The 26156-nt window shown below is 40.7% G+C and overlaps 2 protein-coding genes across 4 annotated transcripts in view; one reads left to right on the forward strand and one right to left on the reverse strand.

Moving 5' to 3' along the window:
* The window catches only part of LOC126368214 (RNA-binding protein 42), a 22045-nt gene extending 13337 nt beyond the window's left edge, over positions 1 to 8708 (forward strand). For all 3 annotated transcript variants that reach the window (XM_050012117.1, XM_050012118.1, XM_050012116.1), the window contains 4 exons: positions 4996 to 5124; positions 6049 to 6165; positions 6991 to 7129; positions 7540 to 8708. In XM_050012117.1, coding sequence (XP_049868074.1) covers positions 4996 to 5124; positions 6049 to 6165; positions 6991 to 7129; positions 7540 to 7673 — 519 coding nt within the window. In that variant the 3' untranslated portion in view covers positions 7674 to 8708. The remainder of the gene's footprint in view (positions 1 to 4995; positions 5125 to 6048; positions 6166 to 6990; positions 7130 to 7539) is intronic.
* LOC126368201 (pancreatic lipase-related protein 2-like) lies at positions 8693 to 25509 on the reverse strand. Its single transcript, XM_050012098.1, has 7 exons — positions 25422 to 25509; positions 24509 to 24675; positions 18675 to 18798; positions 15672 to 15917; positions 11870 to 12052; positions 10945 to 11104; positions 8693 to 10560 (listed from the first exon to the last, which is right to left on the reverse strand). The coding sequence occupies exons 1-7, from the start codon at positions 25465 to 25467 to the stop codon at positions 10332 to 10334; spliced, it is 1155 nt and encodes a 384-aa protein (XP_049868055.1). The 5' UTR covers positions 25468 to 25509; the 3' UTR covers positions 8693 to 10331.
* Between the last annotated feature and the right edge of the window lie 647 nt (positions 25510 to 26156).

The raw sequence follows: 26156 nt of genomic DNA on the forward strand, positions 1-26156 counted from the left end.
CATAAAGTCTCAGTGTCGATCAAAACCTAAATGCTTTAGGTGTACCCAGCCACACCCTGGAGAATCTTGCACAGTCCCAGACGAAAAAATTTCTTGTTTGTTTTGCTCTGGTTCTCATCTTGCTACATATGCAAATTGTCCCGAACACTTGCGACAGAAGTCTATAAAATTAGTTATGTCCGAGGAAAGTATTCCTTACTCAGAAGCCTCTCTTCGTTTCCGTCCGGTTCGTCGCACTTTTCGTGACACTGCTGCTGCAGAATCCACTCCTCCTCGCCCTCCTATGAGCCCCTTGTCTCCTACTTATCACGCCATTGAATCCCCTCCCTCCACTCCAAGATCAACTACATACAGGAAAACTGTGGTCCGCAACCGCTGGTCCCCGGCTCCTGTAATTAACGGGTATAATAAAGAATTTCATTCCCAAGCTACAGCCACCCCAAAGTCCAGTCAGCCTAATGGCTGTGCACTTATCAACTCGAATCCAGAAGTTTCCTTCACTGACGACGACATTGAATTAATGTGTAAATCATTAATTCACATTCTTTCTAGAAAGGTCAATCATTTACCGAACAATATCGCAGTAATGTTGCAACACTTAAGAACTCTCTTACCTTCTATTTCTTCCACTCAAAATGGCCACTCTTCTGCAGTGGAACAGCAAGAGCATTAATCATAAGAAACATGAAATTATCAGTTTAATAAACTCTTTTAAGCCTTCAATTCTAGCCATCTCGGAGACATGGTTGAAGCCGGGTTCTCGTTTTAGACTTCCAGGCTACTCATGTCTCAGAGATGATTGTGACAATGGGAAGGATGGTTGTGCTCTCATTGTCAAATCTTGTGTCACGTATTCCCTTATTTCTCTTCCTCCTCATTCACCCTCTTTTAATATTGTTGCTGTAAGAGCTTTGAATGTTTCTTTTGTCTCTGTATATGTTCCCTATGCTAGATCTCCTATTTTCAAAGAAATTGATTCAATTCTTTCCAACTTGCCCCCTCCTCTGGTTGTGGTGGGAGACTTTAACTCTCATCATACAATGTGGGGTTCTAGATCCTGTGACTCATTAAGTTTTTCTCTTCTCGACGTGATGGACAATAATGACCTATGTCTTCTCAATGATGGGTCTCCGACTAGGAGAACTTCCCCTCTTCAGAACCCAAGTTGTGTTGACTTGTCCTTTGCATCCCCTTCTCTTGTTCCTGGAACTTCTTGGAGAATCCTTTCTTGTTCTCATGGTAGCGATCATCTTCCAATCATTATTTCTTTCCCTCATTGTGTCTCTATATCTCCCTCTCCTGTGCCTCCTCTCCTAAAGTACCGCCTTTCGAAGGCAAATTGGCCAGAATTCTTGTCCTCTGTTAAACTTGGCACGGATTTGATGCCAGAAGTATCAGAACTAAATTATATCCAGCTCTATTTTGATTTTATTAATATATTACTTACTAGTGCTAATTCCTCAGTCCCTATTAAGAAAGCTCCAAAAGATTATCTCCCCTCTCCACCCTGGTGGGATTCAGATTGCACAGAACTTATCATAAAACGGGATGAATCTGAGGAGTTATTCTTAAATCAACCGTCTTACGAAAATTATATGTCTTTACAAAGAGCTAATGCTATAACTAAGAGAGAGTTCTCGCGAAAAAAACATGGGGGATGGAGAAGCTTTTGTGAAGGCTTATCTCCGCGATCTCCTCTTTCCTTGGTTTGGAGAAATATGAACAAATTCCGTGGTTCTTTTTCTAATCATTCTCCCTCCTCCAACGACTGCTCTTCTTGGTTGGATGACTTTTTAGACCATTTAGCTCCCTCATATGTACCTTCAGAAGACTCTTTTCCATGTTTTGCTTCTATCTCTTCTTCTGATCCCTTGGATAATCCTTTCTCTCTTTCTGAACTTTCTTCTGTATTAAAACACCTTTCTGATTCTACCCCTGGTGTGGATGGTATTCCATACTCTTTCATTATTAAAATATCTGACTCTTCTAAAAAAGTTCTTCTTTAAATTTTTAATAAAATTTTCGAGACAGGAATTATCCCTGATACTTGGAAGCAACAAATTATTGTGCCAATTTTAAAGCCTGGCAAGGATCCCAAGGTTGGATCATCATATAGACCTATCGCTCTGTCTTCCGTGCTCTCAAAGATCATGGAACATCTCATCAAAAACAGGTTAGAATGGATATTAGAAAATAGAGGTATTTTATCTAAAACACAATTCGGTTTCCGTAGGGGATCTGGAACTCTGGACAATCTGAGTATCTTTTCGACTGAGGTTCATTTAGCCTTTTCTAGAGGACAGCACCTAGTTGGTGTTTTTTTGGACATTTCATCAGCCTACGACAACGTTCTTCTCCCGCTACTCAGGCAAAAAATGCTCAATCTGAGTATTCCAGCGAGGATGGTGAACTTTATTTGCAATCTTTTCATGGCCCGTTCCATTTTTGTCCGCATCCAAGGTGAACTGTTACCCTCTAGAACTGTTTGGAAGGGTTTGCCTCAGGGTTCAGTCCTGAGCCCTATATTGTACAGTTTATATACATCTGACTTGGACAAATCAGTGGACTGTTTTTGTAGCATACTTCAATATGCAGATGATATAGCCCTCTATTATGCTTCGGATAACATTTCGGAATGTTCGGTTCGCTTAAATGCTGCCATCCGCTATCTCAATGAATGGCTTTCATTACATGGCCTTACTCTTTCAGCATCTAAGAGCTCTGTTGTGGTGTTTTCAAGAAAGAGAGATATTCCTTTTATTGATATTGTTCTGGAGGAAGAAAGCATTCCTGTCTCAGATAATGTTAAATTTCTGGGCTTATATTTTGACTCCCGCCTTTCTGGTGTCGAACATCTAAATTATATTAAAAATAAATGCGAGAAAGGTGTAAATATTCTTCGGGCCCTTTCTGGAGTCTGGTGGGGGTCTCACCCATATACCCAGAAATTGTTATATAATGCTGTAATACGCAGTCACTTTGATTATAGTTCTTTCTTACTTGAACCTTGTAATAAGAAAGCCCTTGCTTGTTGGGATAAGATTCAAGCCAAGTGCCTACGAATTATTTCCGGAGCGATGAAATCCTCTCCTATCAATGCCCTTCAGGTAGAGTGTCTTGACCCTCCACTGCTTCTCCGTAGACAGTACTTATGTGACAGATTCTTCTTCAAAATTGCCCAAAATTCTTCCCATCCTCTAATTTCTTGTCTCACACAACTATCTAATCTTATTTGCTCTTCCAGGTATTGGTCTCATAAACAATCTCCATGTCTGTATAATAGTTTTAAAAAATTTAATGAAGGTCCAAAAATGTTCCAATCTTCCTCCAACCCCATGTTTGGTTTTGATTATGAGGCTTTAATCTTTCAACCTCAAATCATTCTGAACATTGGTATTGTCAAGGGAGACCCTGCTGCAAATGTACAGTTTAATAAAATTGTAGAGGATAAATGGAAAGGGTGGCTTACAATATTCACCGATGCTTCTAAGGAGTCTGAAGAAGAATGTGTAGGCTCAGCAGTATGGGTCCCTCAGTGGAAATCTTATTTAAGCATTAAATCCCCACCAAAAACTTCCGTATTCACCGGTGAAGCAATTGCGATTTATGAAGCAGTAGTCATGGTTAAATCTCATCAGCTCAATCGAACTGTTATCTTTTCCGATTCTCGTAGTTGCCTTGAGGACATTATGAAATTTCCATTCCGTTCAAAAGAATTACTTCCAATTAATTTGAAAACTCGTGAAGCATTATACAATTGTCATGTACTAGGTATTGAAGTGGTCCTTGTTTGGATACCTGGGCACTCTGGGATAAAAGGGAATGAACAGGCGGATTTATGTGCCAAGTGGGCCATTCGCTCCAGCGGTGAGTCGTACGATTTTTGTTATGCCCAAGATTTACGCTCCCGTGCCAAATCCGACCTCTCCGAGCAATGGAATGTCACATGGAATACTTCTCGACTTCGTAAGGGAAAATACTATGGCGAACTACAACCTGATATCCCAGTTAAACCTTGGTTTTTTAAGTTCCGCGAAGCAAGTAAACGCACTACTTCTACTATTATTCGTTTGCGACTTGGTCACAACTGTTCTCCATCTTTTTTGGCCAAGATAAGGGTGCGGGACCACTCATTGTGCGAATGTGGATATGAAGAGGGTACCATTGATCACATTTTTTTCAATTGTCATAAATACCCTCTCTCTCTGTATGATTTCTTGCCCAACTTTATCCCTCGCCCTACTAATATGTATAGTGTATTATCTTATGTAGATTCCCCTTTTATAGATATTTTAGTTAAATACATTGAAACTTTTAATATTAAACTTTAGTAATTGTTATTTATTTTATAATATGTAGTATAATAAGTACTATATCTACTAACTAATGTGTTTATGTCTGTTTGTTCCTAGGTTACACAACCGATCATTTGGCCTAAACTTCTGGAGCTCCTGTACACTGAAAATGTGTATTTCCCAACCCTGACGCTGGCAAAATTGTCCCTGTTGACAGAAGCCATTTAGGAGAAAAAAAAAAAAAAAAAAAAAAAAATAAAAAAATAAAAACAATACAGAATTATAAAATTATATGGTGTGTACTGGAATCAGTACCAATGTTGTTGTACTTACTTTTTATTCGCATTATAAGTTATAGTGACTAAAGTACACAAATATAGACGTGAGAAGAAAGGTTTTTCGCTCTCAGGGTGTGATTTCTCTTGGCAACGGAGATGTCAATTGCTTTTAGTTTATACTATCTGGTTGACCAATCCCTTGTCTAAGGGATAGGTACACGAAAGCACCTATGAGGCTGGCATGATCACACAGGGTGTTCAAAGCCTCGTTAAAAATAAGAATTAAAAAAAAAGTTATAGTGAGCGCAATACTATCGAAAGTATTGTTGTATAACGATAGTATTAATCTAAATGAGCTATAGTATAGTCTAGAGACTTAGCTACCACAACCCTGGTCGGCTCAAGGTGCGATGTGTCCCCAGAAGCGGTCCCCGCCGCCGGCGCCGGCGCCGCGCGCGCCGTCCCCGCCGCCCGCGCCCGCGCCGCCGCCGCCGCCGCCCGCCTGCGAGGCGCTCGTGCCCAAGGCCAAGAAGGAGAAGAAGAACAGGAAGGTTTGTGTTTATACCGCATCCTCCAGCCCGCAATAACACTCATGAAAAAAATTCGTGTTTCTCCAGAATGTTCTAGAGACACTTGCTAGTTCGACCAATATCGACGGCGATGCGGCTCACCACCTATGAGGTGTGAGTACTTAGGTCATCTTGCGATGGATGTACCTCTGACTACTCCGATTGGGACATAGTCGTAAGCTTATGATATGTTACAACAGTTTTAGATTTTTTTGTTTTCAAATTTTTGTGCGAGTACTCTGCGTAAAGTAGCCATTTACTGGTATTCAACATTAGGCTAGTTTCCAACTAGTCAAATTAGTTACTTTTTACTAAACATCACAACACGAAATTACTATAGAATTTGTATGAAAAAGCACCCTGTGACGTCATAGAAAGACGCGATAAAATATCGAACTTATTATGTTTTTCATAAGTAAGTTAAATACAAAAAAGAAAGTGTTTTCGTTACTTTCAGATCTGTATTTATTTAGTAATCAGAATTTCATAATTTATCTTGAACCTTTAAAGTGGCTACATTGAAGCAAATCATCTAAGAAAGCAACATTGCTATTTGACATTTGTTTGCATTGCGCACTTACTTTTTATATGCGCAAATGTCAAATTGCAATATTTCTTTCTTTTATTGTTTTATTTCCATTTGTAACACTAAGTCGTTTTTTTTGTACACTTTATTTATTTTTTTAAATTTATTGTGCGCGTACTCGCGTTTCACCGATCGGCTGAAAATCAGTGTTGCCCTCTGGGTAAATTTTCACTGAACCCTGGCCTTTTTGGTGAGCTGCGGCACACATATACCTTTGATTTCCAACTAAATATTAATGTGTGTATATTTTAATGTTGCAAATGTATATGTGTGTTGTAGGTTTTACCCGAGTAAACTTCTTTACTATTATTATGTGTCAGGTGGTGCGCACAGCGGGCGGGCAAGTGTGGGAGGATGTGACTCTGCTGGACTGGCCCGACGATGACTTCCGCATGTTCTGCGGCGACCTGGGCAACGACGTCACAGACGAATTGCTCGTGAGTTACTGCCCATTACCATAGATTACTTTTAATAGTTCTATTTTTTAGTAGTTAGATTACTTAATAGTTCAATTTTTTTGTAGTTAGATTACTTAATAGTAAACAGCCTCCGTGGTCTAGTGGTTAGAGCGTTAGGCTCACGATCTGGAAGTCCGGGTTCGATTCCCGATGGGGACATTGTTGAAATCACTTTGTGAGACTGTCCTTTGTTTGGTAAGGGCTTTTCAGGCTTGAGTCACCTGATTGTCCGAAAAAAGTAAGATGATTCCGTGCTTCGGAGGGTACGTTAAGCCGTTGGTCCCGGCTATTAGCTGTAAAAAAAACACGTCCACCAACCCGCATTGGAGCAGCGTGGTGGAGTATGCTCCATACCCCCTCCGGTTGATTGAGGGAAGGGCTGTGCCCAGCAGTGGGACGGTATATAGGCTGGTTATGTACTTAATAGTGACCACGTAACGTAAACAAACACGTCACTCAGTACAAAATTCCCTATAGCTAGCTTCTAACTAGTCAAATCAGTTAATTTTTGTAAGACATGTTTATTACGCGCCACGAAAAGTATAGTATGTTTTTTTGTGGGTAATTTAAGTACCACGATTCATTTATAACAAACATTATAGAAGGAAAAATTGAAGGGAAGAGAGGAAGGGGTAGACCTAGGATAACATTTATGAAACAAATAAAAGAGAGGGTGCAGGTCGTGTCGTATCGGGAGGTGAAGGTTTTGGCGGGAAGAAGAGATGAATGGCGATTACTACACCGACAAGAGCGCAGCTCTTAAATAGAGAGAGAAAGAGAATTTAAATAACCTGCCCTTTTCAGACGCGGACATTCGGCAAGTACAGCTCGTTCCAGAGAGCTAAGGTGATCCGGGACAAGCGGACCAATAAGAGCAAGGGCTTCGGCTTCGTGAGCTTCAAGGACCCAGGAGACTTCATCAAGGCTATGAAGGAGATGGATGGTGAGGGTTTTATATTATACCAGGGGGGTTGAAAAGCAATTTGACATCTGCACGTGTAAAAGTGCGCAATACAAGTACATAACATAAAACATTCATAGGTACCCCCCCTCACCCCTCTCAAACAACCGGAGGGGGTCTCATTCTCCAATTATAACAACTGTCATAAATGTCATTTTCAGTTGCTACGTCAGTTCCGATTATGCCAAAAGAGCCTTGTCGCTCAGTATAAAGGGTGTTAGTGACAGCGTAACATTCTGAGTTAATATCAAGTGGAATTTTCCATTGCATGAGCTGAATCATCCCCACTCAGTATTCGATACGGTGTCCCGAACACCCTGTATATTTAACTAGGTTATCAAATTTATTTACCTATTTAAAAGCCTATTTAAATATAATTATTACTTCCCCAGGTCGTTACGTAGGCAGCCGTCCGATAAAGCTGCGCAAGAGCACGTGGAAGAACCGCGCGCTTGACGTGGTGCGCAAGAAGGAGAAAGAGAAGGCTGCCCTGCTCTCTCTACTCATGTCTGGGAACAAGAGCTGACAGGAGTGAGTGAGTAGGATATATTGTTCGTGAGGTGTCTTGCGAAGCGGAGATGGAAGGGGGAAAAGAGTAAAATGTTCCACAGAAGATTATTTTTTAATTTACGTATTAAACGTTCAAGCATCAATGTGCCAATGATTTTAAAAATATTGTCCAAAAATATTGTATTTCAAATCTTATAACTTACTTAGTTTTTCATACAAAATAAACCATAGTTCATGGCTCAATGTTCACAACCACACCACGGAAACTCCATACTAGAATCCCGTTCTTGCCGTGTTAGGGCAAGCGAAACAGTCAACGCGCGCTCCCTTGCTTTTTAACACCTTACGGCCATTAAGACTAAAGTGAGACCCAGCGAGGGGGTGAAGTAAATCGGGCGGAGAGTGTCCGTTCTATACATAAACAACCTATATACGTCCCACTGCTGGACACAGGCCTCCCCTCAATCAACCGGAGGGGTATGGAGCATACTCCACTACGCTGCTTCCACTGCAGGTTGATGGAGGATCTATACATACATATATAGTATTTTTCTTTATCCTATGCTCATACTATTATGTATGTATTTTTTTACTAATGATTTAATGGATTAGTAGTCGTAATTCTGGTTTTGTCTATAATAGGACACATTTAACTTTGTATTCCATATTTTTTTCTCGTCTCTGCTTCGTGTGACAATGAAAGCATTGTTTAGAAAATAATCTAGTTTAGAAGATATTCGATCGCGTATGTGACGTGTAGGTATATAAAGTTAAGAATATTGGATGTATGTATTTATGTTGTAGATAAAATTGTCTCCTTTCACCAACTTGGTTTTTTGTGATAATTAGCTACGAAATTCAATTCTATTACTCAGTACACCACATTTAAAGCGTATACTCTCTCTTTATTCTAGGGTGTCTTAGATTTAGTCTATGATTAGTCTTTGTAAAATACATTTCCGTTGATCAACTTTGTTAAAATACCTCCATTTAGATATGAATTTGTGTGTTTCAATTAAAGCAATAAACAGAATATATCTTTTAAAAATAATTTAATAGTTTTCTTTGGCTCTTAATGTCTCCAATCGTTTGACAATAACTTAACTATACTTACAATACTTATTATGTTCTGTTGTAACAAAGTTTGCCAAAATTTTGACGCTAAGTTGCAATAAGTCGTAAATAATATTATTTTTCGACACATTTGCTCGTAAAGTAGCTCATTGCACTGTTTTTGAGTATATAAATACAATAATGCATTAACACACTGGTGCTGTAATATAACATTACTGGACACTTTTTTATTATAGTTTTTTACCCTCTCGGCACCATTACGCCCTCGCTTATAGCTCGGGCTGAAACCCAGACTCGTCTGTAATGACCAACATGGGTCACTTGTATCATAATGTACTATTAATGGTGCTCCCACACTTGCCGTTAGAAAATGTTTGTAAACATTTTATAACGCTAAAACATTTACTAACAAATGTTAACAATTGTTGCATTTTGTTAGAAACTGTTACATGTTAAATTGATGGAAAATGTTTAAACATTTTATAACATCTAGTATTGGCTCGCAGTTTGGTTTCGCCTTCTGAGGGCCGAGGACGTCTACACGAAAATGGAAGAAGATTTGCTCATAAAAAAATTATTTATTTATTTGCTCATTTTTTTTACTAACATTACTAAACATTTTCTAACATGAAAATTTATTTTAACATTTGTGATTAAATGTTTGCTAACAAATGTTTACTAACGTTATTAAACATTTTGTAACGGCAGTGTGGGAGCACCATAAAACACATAATAACGGGTTCTTACCGCGTAATATGACTCCCGATATTTCGACACTGTTGCAAGTACCATGATCACGGGATGACACTAATCATGGCACTTGCAACAGTGTCGAAATATCGGGAGTCTCATTTCCTTGCTTTAAACGCGGTAAGAACCCGTTATTATGTGTTTTAATTATGATAATTTTTATAATAAACTTTTTCTATTCTATTTCTATTCTATTCTATTCTATAATAACCGCGTAAACTTAAAACAATGTATAATGTACTATTACTGCGCTTTTGTCTCTAATTGTTAACCCTGCCCTATGTTCGAAACTTTGACATGCTTTGAGAACAGAACATGGCTATTATTAACTTATTGTACTTGGAAAAAAACCTCACATTTTTGGTCATACGGAAGAAATTTCTCATACTGAAATTATATCAGAAATCCTTGCTGGGAGTCAAATCAATTACTTTTTACTAAACGTCATAACGCTAAGTTTTAGATCTGTCTATTTAGTAATGAGAATTTTATAATTTATGTGGAGTCTAGTACACGACCCAATTGTCACTATTGAAATAAAGACTTTATAAAAGATTCTACACGAAAACCCATCAATAAAATTAAGTCGGTTTATAAAAACATGAGACTCTTGTTAGGATTTTAAATCTCAACATTTTTGGGGAAAATAGTCTAGAAATACGAATTATTGCAGCCTGTCTAATCTTCAAAGAAAGCTCGGTGAGGTGTGGATACTTAGTTCAACTTGCGATGGATGTCTGACTACCTCATTGGGATATAGTCAGGAACTTATGGGTTTTGTTGTCCAATCTTGGAGGTATCAGGAGTATGTTGGATAGAAAAGTTCAATTTGTCCGCCCTTGCCGTTGCGTCAATTATGGTCCCAAACCCCGGTCTCATCCTCGTGGTCAGGCACGTGGGCGGGTTTGACCCGTCGCGCTCGCAGCCGCACCAGTGGTCGAGGGCGGTGGCGCGGCGGCTCCGTGGTGGCGGCGGCCGCGTACTGCGCGTCCAGGCAGCAGCGAGCGTCGCCCACTGGCTGGCTCGCAGACGGGCAGAACGGGGTTGAGAAGTCTTCCACGCAGTATGCTCCGGATGCGCTGAAATTTGAGATTTTTTTATGAGGACATGTGTTTCAGCTTGTAGATATGTTGGTTCAAACATGATAAAACACCTCACTTCTATGTTGTCACTATTTGTGGGGATCTATAATTGGCTTTGTGTTACTAGTTTAATGATTAATCAGTAAGTGAATGCTGTTGATCTCCCAACTAATAAATTAATAAAAACATTAAAAAAAAACATAAATAGCCCGACGATCCGACTGAGTTATGTTGGAAGTTGTAAATATGCGTCGCGCTCTGCAAACGTCGTTAGCGCGTTCTAGGCAATCTGACAATGCCATCTGTTGCATATGGGTGGAACTTACTGGTCAGCTAGTTGGGTCCGCTACAGAATAAAAATGAAGTGTATAAAAGCCTCACGTCATAGGCGCGGACTGCCCCAGCGGCACGGGCAGGGCGGAGGCCCGCGCCGGCGGCACGCGCACGGAGCAGCGCCGCCCGCACGGCGCCGCCGCCCGCGCGCGGAACAGGGACTCCGCCTGGTAGCAGATGGACCAGATGTGGCTGCACAGGGCCTCGTCTGAGGACAAATACACAAAGTTAATATTTGGCAAAGAATCAAATAATAGTGAAAAGACTCCGACGACGAGAAGTCAATATATCTATAAGAAGACGTATCTGAAATAAAATGTCTTATGAAGTAGGTACCTAACCATCGAGTGGAGAGCCGTGGTAGCTCAGTTGGAAGAACTGTTGACTCTTACAGTTAGGTCGCAGGTTTGAATCGAGAAACCGGTCTAAACCCTGCCGGCGGCATGTTCCTAGTTCTTATGTAAAATTGTGCTAATTATTACCTATCGAGACGACTTCTTCTTTATGAAACGTCTTAATTTTACCATTTCTTAATTTGTTTCGAATTCATTTGTGGATTGGTAGACAGGCATTCGCTTCTATATAAGACTAGACCTGTCAAATCTTCAGGTTAGGCAAACGGACATCGTGAAAACGGAGATGATGTGTCAAGTGCCGGTTTCAACCGTCGAGTTATAAACTCAACAGGAATTAGTAACACATAATAACGGGTTCTTACCGCGTTTAAAATAGGGATATGAGACTCCCGATATTTCGACACTGTTGCAAGTGCCATGACCACGGGATGACGCGGTAAGAACCCGTTATTATGTGTTTTAATTATGATAATAACCGCGTAAACTTAAAACAAGGAATTAGAATGCATAGGTAATTTCGATCCCTTCCTTCCTGAATTATAACTATTGAGCTGAATTATCCCCCTCAGTATTCGATACGGTGTCACTAGCACTCTGTATACGTATATAATACATACTAGGCGTATCCTCGCAGTAGGGCTGGCTCCTGCCGCCGTTGAGGCAGAAGTCTGCATGCCCCAGTCTCGCCGCCTCTCCATACCGCCCCGCGTTAGTGTGCAGTACATGAACTGCGCGAGCGTCGCCTGGGTCCAGACGTAGCGCAGGCGCTGAGCGGATCAGAGGACGGGCTGGGTCCAAGCCTGAAACAGATAAAAGAAATACACAGTTCGCTCGATTATAGACGGCGATACGGCTCACCATCAATTGGTCTAACAGAAAAGTGAAGTGTGGGTACTTAGTTCATATTGCGATGGGTGTGCCTCTTGTTTACCTCAATTGAGATGTAGTTGTAAGCTTATGTTATGTTAAATAAATATGACCTCACGACTACATCCCCCGCCTCAGCCTCCACAACAGCCTCCGTGGTCTAGTGGTTAGAGCGTTAGGCTCACGATCTGGAGTTCCGGGTTCGATTCCCGGTGGGGACATTGTCGAAATCACTTTGTGAGACTGTCCTTTGTTTGGTAAGGACTTTTCAGGCTTGAATCACCTGATTGTCCGAAAAAGTAAGACGATTCCGTGCTTCGGAGGGCACGTTAAGCCGTTGGTCCCGGCTATTAGCCGTAAAATCACCTCCACCAACCCGCATTGGAGCAGCAGATGGTCCATACCCCTCCGGTTGATTGAGGAGAAGCCTGTGCCCAGCAGTGGGACGTATATAGGCTGTTTATGTGACTACATCCCAAAAAAAAAGCCTTGACCGCTGATAGCCCTGTTCGGAAGACACCAACTTCAACTTTATGGTTGTATGGCAACCGTCGTAGTGCCAAGGGTTTGAACCCCGATGAACTGTCAAATAAACGTCAAAACTACTGAAATCATTGTGTCATTTGTTCAATCGGCTTGCCGAACGTCATGTGACGTCACAAATCGGGGATCGCCATCTTGGCTGCTTACGCGGTACGACCATATAACAACACGGACCTCCGCGGGGTACGACAGAATCAAATCGATGTTCGATTTGCTCCAATCGGCTTCGTCTTACCCGGCGGGACTCCAAACCACTGAATTCGATTATGAGTTTGAATTCATGTTTGGATCATAGTTCATTGATATCACGCGGTTTTTAGAGTTTATGCCCGGTTAATGGCAATAGGGTCGCCCCATTACAGGGGACTTAAACACAGCTGGCGAGGACGAGCTGGAATAGATACACGCACATACGTTCCAGTTGATCACGCATTTTTTTCCCGTTAGGGTAGGCAGAGACCCCGGAATTCAACTTTCGATCGTTTTATCTATAAAGCAGATATTGTTGTTTACTCTAGCAAAGAATTAAAAAAAAACTTAATAGGTAAGCTGTTTTCGACAGACTGGTATTCCACACGTGACTATCGTAACAAAGTTACGTCTAAACATGTGATTTTTATTGTCAGTAACTAAAAGCATTGCACATATTACATCCTATATGCAACATCGAGCTGTCGGACTTGCATGAGCTAATCATGCAGTGCCCACCGAATGAAATTGAAAGCCACACTGGTCCACTGACTAACAGGCCCAAGTTCACTGACAAACAGGTCCTGCTGGGTTTTCGACTTGAGTGAATAACAAATACTTATAGCACACGCAGGAAATACAAAAACACAAAACAAAAGAGATATAGAAAGAGCACTATAGGCGGCGTTATTGCTAAGTAGCAATCTGTTCCAGGCAACCTTTGAGTAGATTATTAGTATGATATAGCAATATTTAATAGTAATATATATTTTCTTTTTTATAGCAATAGTTTTTCCATACATAATAAGAATTCAAGTAAATGACAGCGATTTTATTAACGAAGCGTAAATGCATCACGACCTCTTGAGGTTCAATGGTTGAACGTTGGGCTCATGATCCGGAGGTCCCGGGTTCGAATCCCGATGGGGACATACTACAAAAACCGTGTGTTGTGCATTCCTTTAAAACTCATAATTCCGTTTGACTGCGCTTGCGCACTAAGTTATTCGTGATTTCTCCGACTAGAACTAAAAGGTCAGCAGCGCAAGTAAGTACTTACGCGCGCTTTTCTCTCCAAGATATTTCTATGTTGGGAAATAGATCAATAGCGAAACTGATTTTCATACAAATTCCATGGCAATTTAATGTTTTGACGTTTGGTAAAAAGTAACTGGTTTAACTAGCTGAAAACTAGCCTATTATTTTATTCTATAACTTACTTATAGTGTACCGCCCAGCAAGTCTTGCATCAGATGCGTGGATGAAACGAAGGTTCTAGACTTTTCATTCACGTTTCCTGTCGTTCAGACATCATATCTACACGCGAAGATCCGCTGTACAATGCACGAGTTAACTACAATGTATTGCATTAAAAGTGTGAAATAACGTACCTAGTTACGTTAGGTTGAGTGACTTCGGGTGACGACATTATGGTAGGTACCTAGCGGTATATATTGCGATGTGCTACTTTCTTAGTTCAATTAAACAATCGCTTGCGTCGACTGATGACTTAAATAAGGGACTTTCGAGGCTACGTTCACCAAAAACAATAGATGGCGTTGTTCAGCTTCAACGTAATAATTACCTATTTTCTCAATACTCGGGTAGATAATTATTCCAAAATAAAATGTAATAATAAATAAATAAATAAATAAAATTGTTTATTTCGGATCAAAAAATTACATCCATATTATGTTAGTAAGATGTGACTTATGAAACTATTGTTAGTAACGAAAATTATATTTTGCACACATTCATGACCATCACGTGAACGGGTAAATTCCCGTGATCGTCACCCTACGCACAAAACATCTCCAAAGCGGCGATGTGTATCGATCAGCTAATGTCTTCAGGATGCTGTTGGGGCTGTTTCTCAACCTGGTGAGCAGGGAGCCATTTTTTTTGCGTAAGATCGCTTCGAAACCATCGGTCTGATACTCCGCAAACATCCCCGAAGCGCTACAAAAACGCGGTAGACCCAACATCATCCTAAAGACATTATTATACTGTATACGCAGGGTCTCAAGCGATTTTTTGGTGTACCCAACCCACAGATTTCCCGTGTACATACTTTGACAATATGCTTTAAAAAGCGTGACCTTGACATCATCCGTACAGCGAGAAAATTTGCGAGCCAGCATATTACCCCTAACCGCAAGAGCCCTGCGCTCCCTTTCAATGTCATCATCGTCTTTGAGGTCGCCGGTTATAACATGCCCCAGATATTGAAATTTATTTACACGTTTTATATTCATACCATTAACCTCTCATATGCCGAGATACCAGACACAATAGATTTTACATTGTGTCTGGTCGAGATCCGCGTTCCGGCGTTTAAGGGGTTAAGGGTAACGCTGGTAATGGCAGAAACAAATATAAAAATAATTGTTGCTTGATATTTAGATCACATGATGTATAGAATTATGTTGCTACCTATATTGCTTTTCTTTATTTTCATCAGAATAATAATGAGTGGAAGATGTAATTGTGTCTGGGTGTAATAAAAAGGGTCACCATTTATACCTAAAACCAAAGATGAAAGATATGTCTGTTATCCATGAAATTAGAAGGTTAAACGAAGAAAAATCTGTACAATAATCACGAAATGAATGAATTTTTAAAAAGGCGTTTACGTGGTTTTCAGTATAACGCGACTTATATTAATCTTCTAATTTCTTTTTATTATGTAAGTTCTCTTTCATCAGTTGCAACCAATCTTGTATGGCGGAAAATGACATCTCGTAAAGGATGCAAGTGCATTAGTGCCTGCCTACCTAATATATTTAGCACACTAAGCCGGGAATTTGAAAAACAACTCACCAATAATCCTATTAAGTCTAAAAGTGAGGTAATTAGCGATGACGCCGCACATGTGCGCGCCCAGAGAGTGTCCGACGCAGGTGAGGCGGTCGGGGCGGAGGCCGGCGCGCCGGAGCGAACCCAACGCCTCGGCCGCGCAGCGCGCTATCGGCCGCAGGTTGTGCACCGCTGCCACGTAGCAAGGCGGCTGCGCCAGCGCACCCCAGTCCAACATGAACACGTTGTAACCGCCGCGACGGATGTACGCTGCAAATCAACAAGTACGTTAATTAATTTAAAAGCCACGCTCTTGTCGGTGTAGCATTCTGCAATAATTTTCATTAACGACCTCCGTGGTCCAGTGGTTTGAGCGTAGGGCTCACGATACGGAGGTCCCGGGTTCAAAACCCGAGAGGAAACTCAGCTTGTATCGCAGGGGCCAGATTACGATTTCGTATGTTAGGATTTACAAAATGGACATAAGTAATTAATTAGGATAATTATGAAGTACTTAATGTTAGATAGAACAGAATCGATCGGCTAATCTCGATTTATACATATCACTACGCTAATGAGCGTCACAACAAAGGCTCCTATATTTTGACATATTTTTTACCGCGCATTGAGGCTATTGTAAATTGTTATCTATTTTGAAATATAATCACTAATTGTATTGCCTATCTATATGGGTACATACATTATACTCATCAGTAATCCCTAATGGGTTGGACAGAAGCGTTGCAGCCTGTTTTAATGCCAAGTCCTAAGATATTACGAATCCACAAATGCATTACCTACGTATTACGAATTAATACGCATGAAAGTAGGATCAATGCCGTAGAAATGAGGTCTTTGCGTAGCATCTGCGGTGTGAAGTTGAGTGATAGAGTGAGAAACAGTGTGATAAGACAGAAATGTGGTGTAAAAGACGATATAGTGACTAGGATTGAGAAGGGAATGTTAGGTTGGTTTGGACACGTTGAGCGGATGAAGGATAATAGAATTGCAAAAGCGGTATATAAAGCGAAAGTTGATGGTAGGGCTGGCAGAGGAAGACCGAGAAGGACTTACGATGATCAAATTGGAGTTGTCCTTAGAAAAGGTTCAATACGATCTACTCTGAACCGGCGTGCGTGTATGAAGCGATTGATGAATGTGGAGGAAGCAAGAGAAGTGTGTCAGGATCGAAGCAAATGGAATTCTATAGTCTCTGCTTACCCCGGTGGGAAATAGGCGTGAGTTTATGTATGTATGTAATTAATACGCAATTTAGCGCATACAAAAAGTCCAAAAGCCCTTCCTTTCCCATAACGTTAAATATAGAACCTGAACGGCCAGTTATTCTGGAATCATCCTTACGTAAAGTTATGTCGGGGGCCCGACTGCAATAACGTGTTGTGTAACGAGAAATATCTCGAAAGAACTCAACTCGTTAAACAACTAAAATATTTCAAGCCTGTGATGTCCTTACCAAATAAACGGAAGTAACCTCTGTGGACCAGTGGGTGGGTAAATATCACAAAAAATACTATGTGGTCTCTAGTTTGATTAAAATTACAGTCAGATCAGATCACCTGATTGTCCGAAAGTAAGATGACCCGTGTTTCAGAAAGCACGTTAAGCCGTTGGTCCCGGTTACTACTTACTGGCATAAGTAAGTAGTCGTTACATGAGCCATGTCAGGGGCCTTTGGCGGCTCAATAGTAACCCTGACACCAGGGTTGATGGGGTTGGTACTCCACTCACAACCCACACGATAGAAGAAGAATCAAGACAACAAACAACAAAACCAAAAACCTATCCGTCAATAACACGATAATTATACGCTAGTCTCAAGCTAAACAAAGTCATGTCAACTGAAGCAAAAACCAAGTGATTGAAAGAGTGTTACAAGTGAGTTCATTGACACGGAGAAAGCCGCGGGAAGTGCATAGTGCAGTCACACTCGCAAATCAACAGGATAATATCATTCACGCTTTCACTGCTAAGATTTCCACTTGATAACGATTACTTTAGAAGGCCGTGAGATAGAAATAAGTGTTTTTACTCAATAATCTCGTTTAATAAGCTAAAAGTAAGTTCTATCACGCGATGAGGACCCCGTCGGCGTGGTCGACGATTTCCCTCATTCAACACTTATTCGGCCCACTAATGTCGATTAATTCTATCAGACGACGGCCTGAGCCGAGTTTCGCTGCCATCTGAGCACTCTCAGGCCTGGTGAGAGTCCTCAGCGCTCCCCATCTGTCCGGCCAAATACTTATTGCCATATGCGAAAAATTTTAGACCCATCGTCTATCATTTTCGATCTATCCAGTTTAAATCCAGTAATTACAGTGGTTAGGTTTTTGATTATTTTGATCTGCTGGTTAGAGCGTCGGGCCCATGTCCGTTCGACAAGCGCTGAACGAGGGAAATCTTCGACCACGCCGGCGGGGTCGGTGTCGGGCTCCAGAAGTGTTTGTCGTCGCGAGATTATTGGCTTCTATGTATAGAGTAATCGGGTCGTCAGGATCGTATAAGGAGGTAGTTTATTGAAGATTTGCCTCTGATCACATCGGATACTTCATACAAAACCTCGTTTTACACAGACAGTACACATTGACGTTATCGTACACGCGCATCTGTGTGTGTAACGTCTGACGCCATTCGATTGAAGACTAAAGTATAGAATAAGGTATAATACTACATATAGAACGATAACTCCGTCCCCACCAGCGTCTGAGCAAAGTTTACCTCACCCCCTCGGACATAGTTTAGACTTGAATCGTATGGCGCTGGCGTCAGACGTCACACACACAGATGCGCATACGATAACGTCAATGTGTGGTGTCTGTGTAAAATGAGGTTGTTTGTATGAAGTGTCCGGGGTGTGACTAAAGTAAGACCGAGGAGGGGTGAGGTAAACCTACCTCAGCCCCTGGTGGGGAGCGGAGAGTTGCCGTTCTATACGTAGTGTTATTCTTCATTCTATCCTTGATGGTGGAAGAGTTGCGGGCAACATCTGATGCTGCATCAGCTTACCATCTCTAAGCACGGTGATTGGCAGGGTGTCGTCACCTCCGGCGTAGCCATGGATCAGTAGGATGGTCTCATGAGATGGCTCCCAACCGCTCTGCCGGAGCCAATCCTCACTGTTCAAGTCCACCTGCAATAAAGTTATCTAGATAAGTGAATGAAGGACTAACGGCCTCTATAGTCCAGTGGTTAAGCATTGGTCCCGGGTTCAAATCCCAGTAGCGACATAACCCAAAAACCACTTTGTGATCCCTAGTTAGGTTAAGACATTACGGGTTATCTGATTGTCCGAAAGTAAGATGATTCGTGCTTCGGAGGGCACGTTAAACTATTGGTCCTGGTTACTTACCCGGTTACACGGAGAAATAATGCTCAGTATGTATTGATAATGAACGAACGAACAGCCTCCGTGATCTAGTAGTTAGAGCGTTAGGCTCACGATCTGGAGGTCCAGGTTTGATTCCCGATAGGGACATTATCGGAATCACTTTGTATGACTGTCATTTGTTTATTAAGGACATTGCAGGCTTGAATCACCTGATTGTTCGAAAAAGTAAGATGCGGAGGGCCCGTTAAGCCGTTGGTCCCAGCAATTAGACGTTAAAAACACCTCCACCAACCCATAGTAGCCATACCTCCTCCGGTTGAATGAGGGGAGGCCTGTTCCCAGCAGTGGGACGTATATAGGCTGTTTATGTATGTACATGTAAGTTACCACGAAATCGATCCCTAGTATTAAAATTACCTTTACACAAGTTTAATTCATTAATTACAATCCTTAATTTACTTTTGGCAAAGCAATTCCTTTCACTGATATTTTTTTTTAACATTCAAATGGCGTAGGATTTTGGGTCGATGCCTCGAAGTGTAAGGTAGTGGTCACGCGTGGTTTTGCTTATGAATGAAGCGAATGAGTACAGTCTCCTCTTGGGGACGAGTAGCGGTAGTTCGGACGCATTCTTGACGGACAGACAGACATTGTGACAGGCTTCTATGTTCAACTTAAAAACAAAAGGAAGCGATAAGGCTGAATATTTACTTTACAACTGGAAAAAAATGTATACTCGTAATGCTTTCAGCTGCTTATCATCCTGAGCATCAAATGAAATGAAGGATGTGTCTTCTCTAACTATCTCCAACATGATAGACACTATGGTGGCGCCACGTTTTCGAAGGACGTAATATACGATCCCGAAGACCCGATTGCTTTAGCCGCAGAGGCGGCCAATCAGCTCGCGACCCACCAACTCCGCCGGCTTAGTCGACGACTTCCCTCATTGAGCACTTATCGCTAACGGCCCATTAGTGTCGATTAAATCTTTCAAATATAATCATCTCCGATTACGCCCAACTGGGCACGCTCAGACCTTTTGTCTTAAATTTTGTACCGGGCGAGAGCCCTCAGCTCTCTCTCTCTCTCTCTCTCTCTCATATTTTTTAAAGAACGTCTAGGGCCCTGTGCCGAGGTTTTTTTTGCAGCTTCTTTTCCCCGGTTATACAGGTTGTGAGAAGCTGCAGTAGTTTTAGGCGGGTGAGACGTATGTTATGTAAAAATTGACGATTCAAAGTGTAACTATGTTACCTACTGAATAAAGATATTTTTGAATTTGAATTTGAATCTCCCCAATTGTCTGGCCAAGTAGTTTTTAATGCTGTTTGCGGCAAATCTACAATAAGTCACGTCAAAAAAAAAGTGGCGCCCAAACAAAATATAGTCACATAAACTCACGTTATTTTTCATTTTCCTTCCACCGTCTGCAATTGGAATACCATTGTATTTAAGAAAGGAAAGAAAGGAAAACATAAAACAGTAGGAGTAGGGCTCTGAGCTGGGAGGTTTTCTGGCCACGTATTTTCCTCAGCGATACAACTTCCGATGTGGTAATAATTTTACAGCCAGGTACATAATACGTAATTAAATTCTTGACGTTCAAAAAGCGCTAACTCTGTAAGCCAATTATGAAGAGTAAATATTTTTGGATTTTTTTTAATGCAGTTATACCAGTTGTCTTATGCAACGAATATGACACCAAGTGCACGCTACCCCTTTATACAACTGCATACATTGCAAACCTGCTAACTTACAGTTCATTGTACCTACTCATCTTTGGGTTGCTTAAATACCAGGCTGTTTTTTGATGGCAAGAAACACGATCGCGTACTATATATGTCTTATTTAACAAATCTACAAGTCACCATTTATAGGTTACTCAATTCAATATCATCGTTTTGGTATCATCATCACGTATTCGCGGTGAATGCTCACGCGCCGGTCACAGCTGACTTCGTGGCCGTGGACTGCTTTCAACCAGTTCAAATCATTTACTAGTTTTTTGTCGATATAAAAAAACCAGATTGGTAAATCTATTGAATTGTTGTAAATACCGTTTGTTTTTCTGCCTAAAATGATACATCAAGCCTAAGAAGTAAGTGCTTCTCTTAATTTTATTCATAATACCTATTTTCATTGTCTACTTTATGGTCTTCCTTGCAATAAGTATTTGCAATGGTAATTAATTGCTACATCCTATAATTATGTAGTTTCATTTGTACATTTATGAAACAAACCACAAACTAGACAAAACGCCTACGTATTCATTAGGCGATCAAGTCAATATAAAATCTAGGTGAAATGACATCTCACGATTGCTATATAGACAACCTGAGATCAACCCCGGATAGTTATACTACTTATACTAACTAAGATAATTAAATAAAAGTACGTTGTTATGTAAATAAAGCATGATAGTAGGATTAATGCTGTAGAAATGAGTTCATTGCGTAGAATCTGCGGTGTTATATTGAGTGATAGAGTGAGAAACACTGTGATAAGAGAGATATGTGATGTAAAAGACGATATAGTGACTGAGATTGAGACGGGAATGTTAAGTTGGACACGTAGAGCGGATGAAGGATAATAGGATTACGAAAGCGAAAGCAGTATATAAAACGAAGGTAAGGCTGGCTGAGGAAGACCTAAAAGGACGCACAATAATCAAATTGGAGATGTCCTTAGAAAAAGTTTTATACGATCTACCTAACCGGCGTGGGTATATCAAATGATTGATAAATATGGAAGAAGCAAGAGAAGTGTGTCAGAATGGACGCAAATAGAATTCCATAGTCTGTGCTTACCCCGGCGGGAAATAGGCGTGAATTTGTGTATGTATAGACAATGTATGTCCAAACTACCTACATCTAAGTATGCGTCTATATGCGAATAGGTATTACCTTCGTGGGAGCGTCATACAATGGGTACCTCGCTAATTATAATTATTTACCTTTGCACGCAACATCTGTCTAGATTAAAAAAGAGAAAGAAAATCGACATCCAATTGATCTTTACTTTTTTATCCTTTACTAGAAGCTTTTAATGAGTTATTAAATTTGTATTTAGGTAGCTGCACCTCTGCCTAGAGTATACAGGGTGTTAGTGACATCGTAACGAAAACTTTGAGGGATGATTCAGACCATGATTGTAAGTTGATGTCAAGTCAATTTTCCGTCTCACCACCAATTTAACGGCGATTGCACCGAGAATGGAACCCGGGACCTCCGGATCGTGAGCTCAACCCTCAACCACTGGACCACGGAGGTCGTCGTCCGTCTGACGGAGCCTGTTTATGATACATAACATAAGCCCACGACTATATCGTAATTGGGGTAGTCAGAGGTACGGTCACGAGCATTAATATGTATACACTTTGGTACCATGTCACATTAACTTTTTTGACAAATTGAACTGTAAGTCTCACTAAATGTCAAATATGTTAGTGCGACAGAGTCCTAAAGTGGGTACATTACGTATATATTGCTTGTGGGTACGGTAAGAGAGATGTCGGAAGACCGGTGCTTCGATTTAAAGATTGCGTCAAAAGAGACATGAGCTCATTTGGGATTTACCACGAGGCATGGGAAAGTCTCTCTTGTCACGTAGGTCAGCTGGAAGAAATCTCTTTGTTTAGAGATAAGCTTGCCTGTACTATCTGTTTTCTTTGTATGTTTCTTGTGTCTGTTTCATTGTGTACAAATAAATAAATAAATAAATGGGAGGAGCTCGCCGATGATCGAGACCTGTGGAAGAAGCGTGTGCTCGATGGACGCGACACTCATGACCACACCTGGTTTGACACACTGGCGAGCAGGAGAATGAAACGCCATAAAACCAACAACAATCCACCAGTTGGAGACTTCTCCTGCAGAGTGTGCGGTAGAGTTTGCCGCTCTAGGATTGGCTTGTACAGCCATGAAAGAAAGTGCATTTCTTCGAGGCAATGACGTCATAAATCGTCTGAAACAGACGTATAAGGCCAATGATGATGTATATTGCTCATGACTGTACATCCATCGCAAGATGAACTAAGTACCCACACCTCACCGAGTTTTCTGTTAGACCAACATGATAGGTTGTTGTGGGCTGCTTATGTTATGCAATTACAAATAAATACAGATTCAAAAAGTGTCCAACAACTTTCGTTTCTCATTTGCATTGTTACTTGTGCATTTAAAGCCATATTTGGAAGTAGTGACAGCACTATTACAAGCAGAATATAAACTACGATTTCCAAGTGACCGTACATGACAAAATTTTAAATAACTTGGAAATTTTCTCGATGTTGTGACGGAGGGCACGTTAAGCCGTTGGTCCCGGCTATTAGCCGTAAAAACACCTCCACCAACCCGCAGGGGGAGGCCTGGGCCCAGCAGTGGGACGTATATAGGCTGTTTATGTTATGTTATGTTATATGCGCAAATGTCAAATTGCAATAAGTATTGCTTACTTAGATGAATTGCTTCGATGTGGCCATCTAAGAAAGCAATATTGCAATTTGACATTTGCGCACATAAAAGTACTTACTTTGATGAATTGCTTCGATGTGGCCATTTTAACCCCCCATTTCTTAAACTTTTCGTCACAACATCGAGACAAATTTCCAAGTTATTTAAAATTTAGTCATGTACGGTAATATAACCACAATGCATCGCAATGTAAACAAATGTCAAATAGCAATATTGCTTTCTTAGGTGAATTGCTTCGATGTGGCCATTTTAACCCCCCTGTTCTAAGAGTTTGCTCACCATGGCATATGACCACGGCAATCACCTGAATGTCTGGAAGTATTTCAGAGAAATATTTTCTTGTTTCGTACTTTTTAGAGCGCGATTTTTCCATAATCAGGTATTAGTTTTTAAACTTAGGTAAGTACCTAAGTAAGTAAGTATAGGTATTCGGTATTCATATCATTTCCCAATTACTTACACGTGTTACTTTCGGACAATTGGGTGATCAGTCTGCTTTCTTAGCCAAACGAGAGATAAAAACATTTTCTTTTTCCATCAACAAAAACGTTCGACATTTTATCACGTTTTTTATGACGTCACAAGGTGCTTTTTCATACAAATTCCACATTAATTTCGTTTTTTGACGTTTAGTAAAAAGTAGCTTAATAGAAACTAGCCTGCGCGCAACCAAAAGTAGGTCGCAGAGCAAAAATGTGTGATGGCACAGTGGATGGAACCATAACAAACGTTACGTCAAAAAAGTTCTCAATTCTCAATTATTTATTGCATTCCATGTAGTACAATGGGGTGTTACATAGGCATAGGAACTAAAACATGGACCCTGTAGGGCACAGCAACATTGAAGGGAAGAGGGGTAGTGTGTTTTAAAATTAAAACTTATCATTTAAAAATTCGTCTACAGTATAATAGCTCTTTTTAATTAGCATTGTTTTTAGATTTTTTTATAAATAAATTAGTTTTAGTTTAGGTAAAAGTAGGTAGGTAGGTAGTAGGTGAGTAGGTAAGGCAAATAAAGAGTATTTCTATTTCTAACTTACGACTTTCTTGACGAGGTCCCCCTCCGTGTAGAGATGCAGCTTGAGGTCTGGATCAGGGCATGGCTCCCGCTCGCGCCGCCACACGCAGTCCTCGAACGTGGCGTTCGTGAAGTTGTCATTGTGAAGAAGAAGAGCTTCTTTGATTGGGTTCCGTTGTGCTAGGGTGTCTGTAGAGAAGGAGAACCAAGATATTGTAGCATAACGCATACTACATATACATAGCCGTTGAGCCATGTCCCTTTGGCGGCTCAATAGTAACCCTGACACCAGGGTTGATGACGTTAGAAATCGACCTCATAACCCACACGATAGAAGAAGATAATGTATATTCCCGCCCATAAACACAGTCAGAATAACATGCAGCCACATTTGATACAAGTTATGACCAACACATTAGAAGACACAACCCCTCTCTTTCCTTTTTTTAACGTGACTTATTGTAGATTTGCCGCAAATGGCATTAACTACTTGGCCGGACAAATGCGCTGAGGGCGCTCTCTGCTGGCGAGAAGTGTGTATTTATATACACCTCTGCCTAGCCTTATGAAGATGTTTTAAAATCTGGATGAAATGTTGCACTGTATTATGAAACTCTACACTATTAAAAGTAGTTTAATTATTCAGTAAAAAAAAATAAAAATAATAATAAAAGAGAAGGTGCAGGTCGTGTCGTATCGGGAGGTGAAGGTTTTGGCGGGAAGAAGAGAGGAATGGCGATTACTCCACCGACAAGAGCGCAGCTCTTAAATAAAGAGAGAGAATTATTCAGTAACAATTTATATTATGTAACACCATCTCTTTAGCATATATTCCGGGACTTGTTTACCTAACTAAGTCTAATAACTAAAGAACAGATTCACAAACACATTTTTTTTTAAATAAGTAATGCTAGTTAATTTCGCAAGCAACTCACCGTGCGCAAACGCTAACACGACGCAGGCTACAAGCGCGCGCGCCATCCTTCCACACTAGCCTGGCACTGCGCACGCGCGAAGCGACCAACCAGTAACAGTAGTTAACCACACTACACACCTCCTTTGACACACTGTTTCTAAGAACTGTGCACTGTAAAACGGGCATTGGATGATGGCAAGTGGTTGAAGCTTATAATTTTTAAAAATAAGATTAAGTGCAAAATTATAAAAAATCTAAAATATTTTCTCCATTGTTACACTACTCTGCTACCCTTTAGGTATAAGTACTATCTTTTAACGCCACCGCATTACTAATATAATGAGGGACTTTCCTGGCTACGTTCCTTAAAAACAATACAGATGGCGTTGTACAGATTTTCCTTCGTTAATCTTCTAATTTCTTGGACAACAGACATATAGGTAAGTATGCATATTTTATCTTTGTTTTTGGGGTATAAATGATGACAAAAAAAATTCAAAAATATTTACTTTTCAAAATTGGCTTGCTTTTTGCACTTAATCTTACATTTTGTAGCTCATCAAGTCATCATGTTAGTGGATTTGCAACCCCAGTCGACTTTTACGACATAACCGAGATGATAAGCAGCTGGCTTCACTACCAAACCAGCATAGAAGTTAGTAACGTCCTGCCTGATAAATAAAGTTTTATTTCCAAACCGCAAGGTTGAAACTCGCTAAGTGGTACGGTGCACTATTCGCATAATTTCCTTTGA

Source organism: Pectinophora gossypiella, chromosome 7, assembly GCF_024362695.1.
Source record: "Pectinophora gossypiella chromosome 7, ilPecGoss1.1, whole genome shotgun sequence".
In the NCBI taxonomy this organism is placed as follows: domain Eukaryota; kingdom Metazoa; phylum Arthropoda; class Insecta; order Lepidoptera; family Gelechiidae; genus Pectinophora; species Pectinophora gossypiella.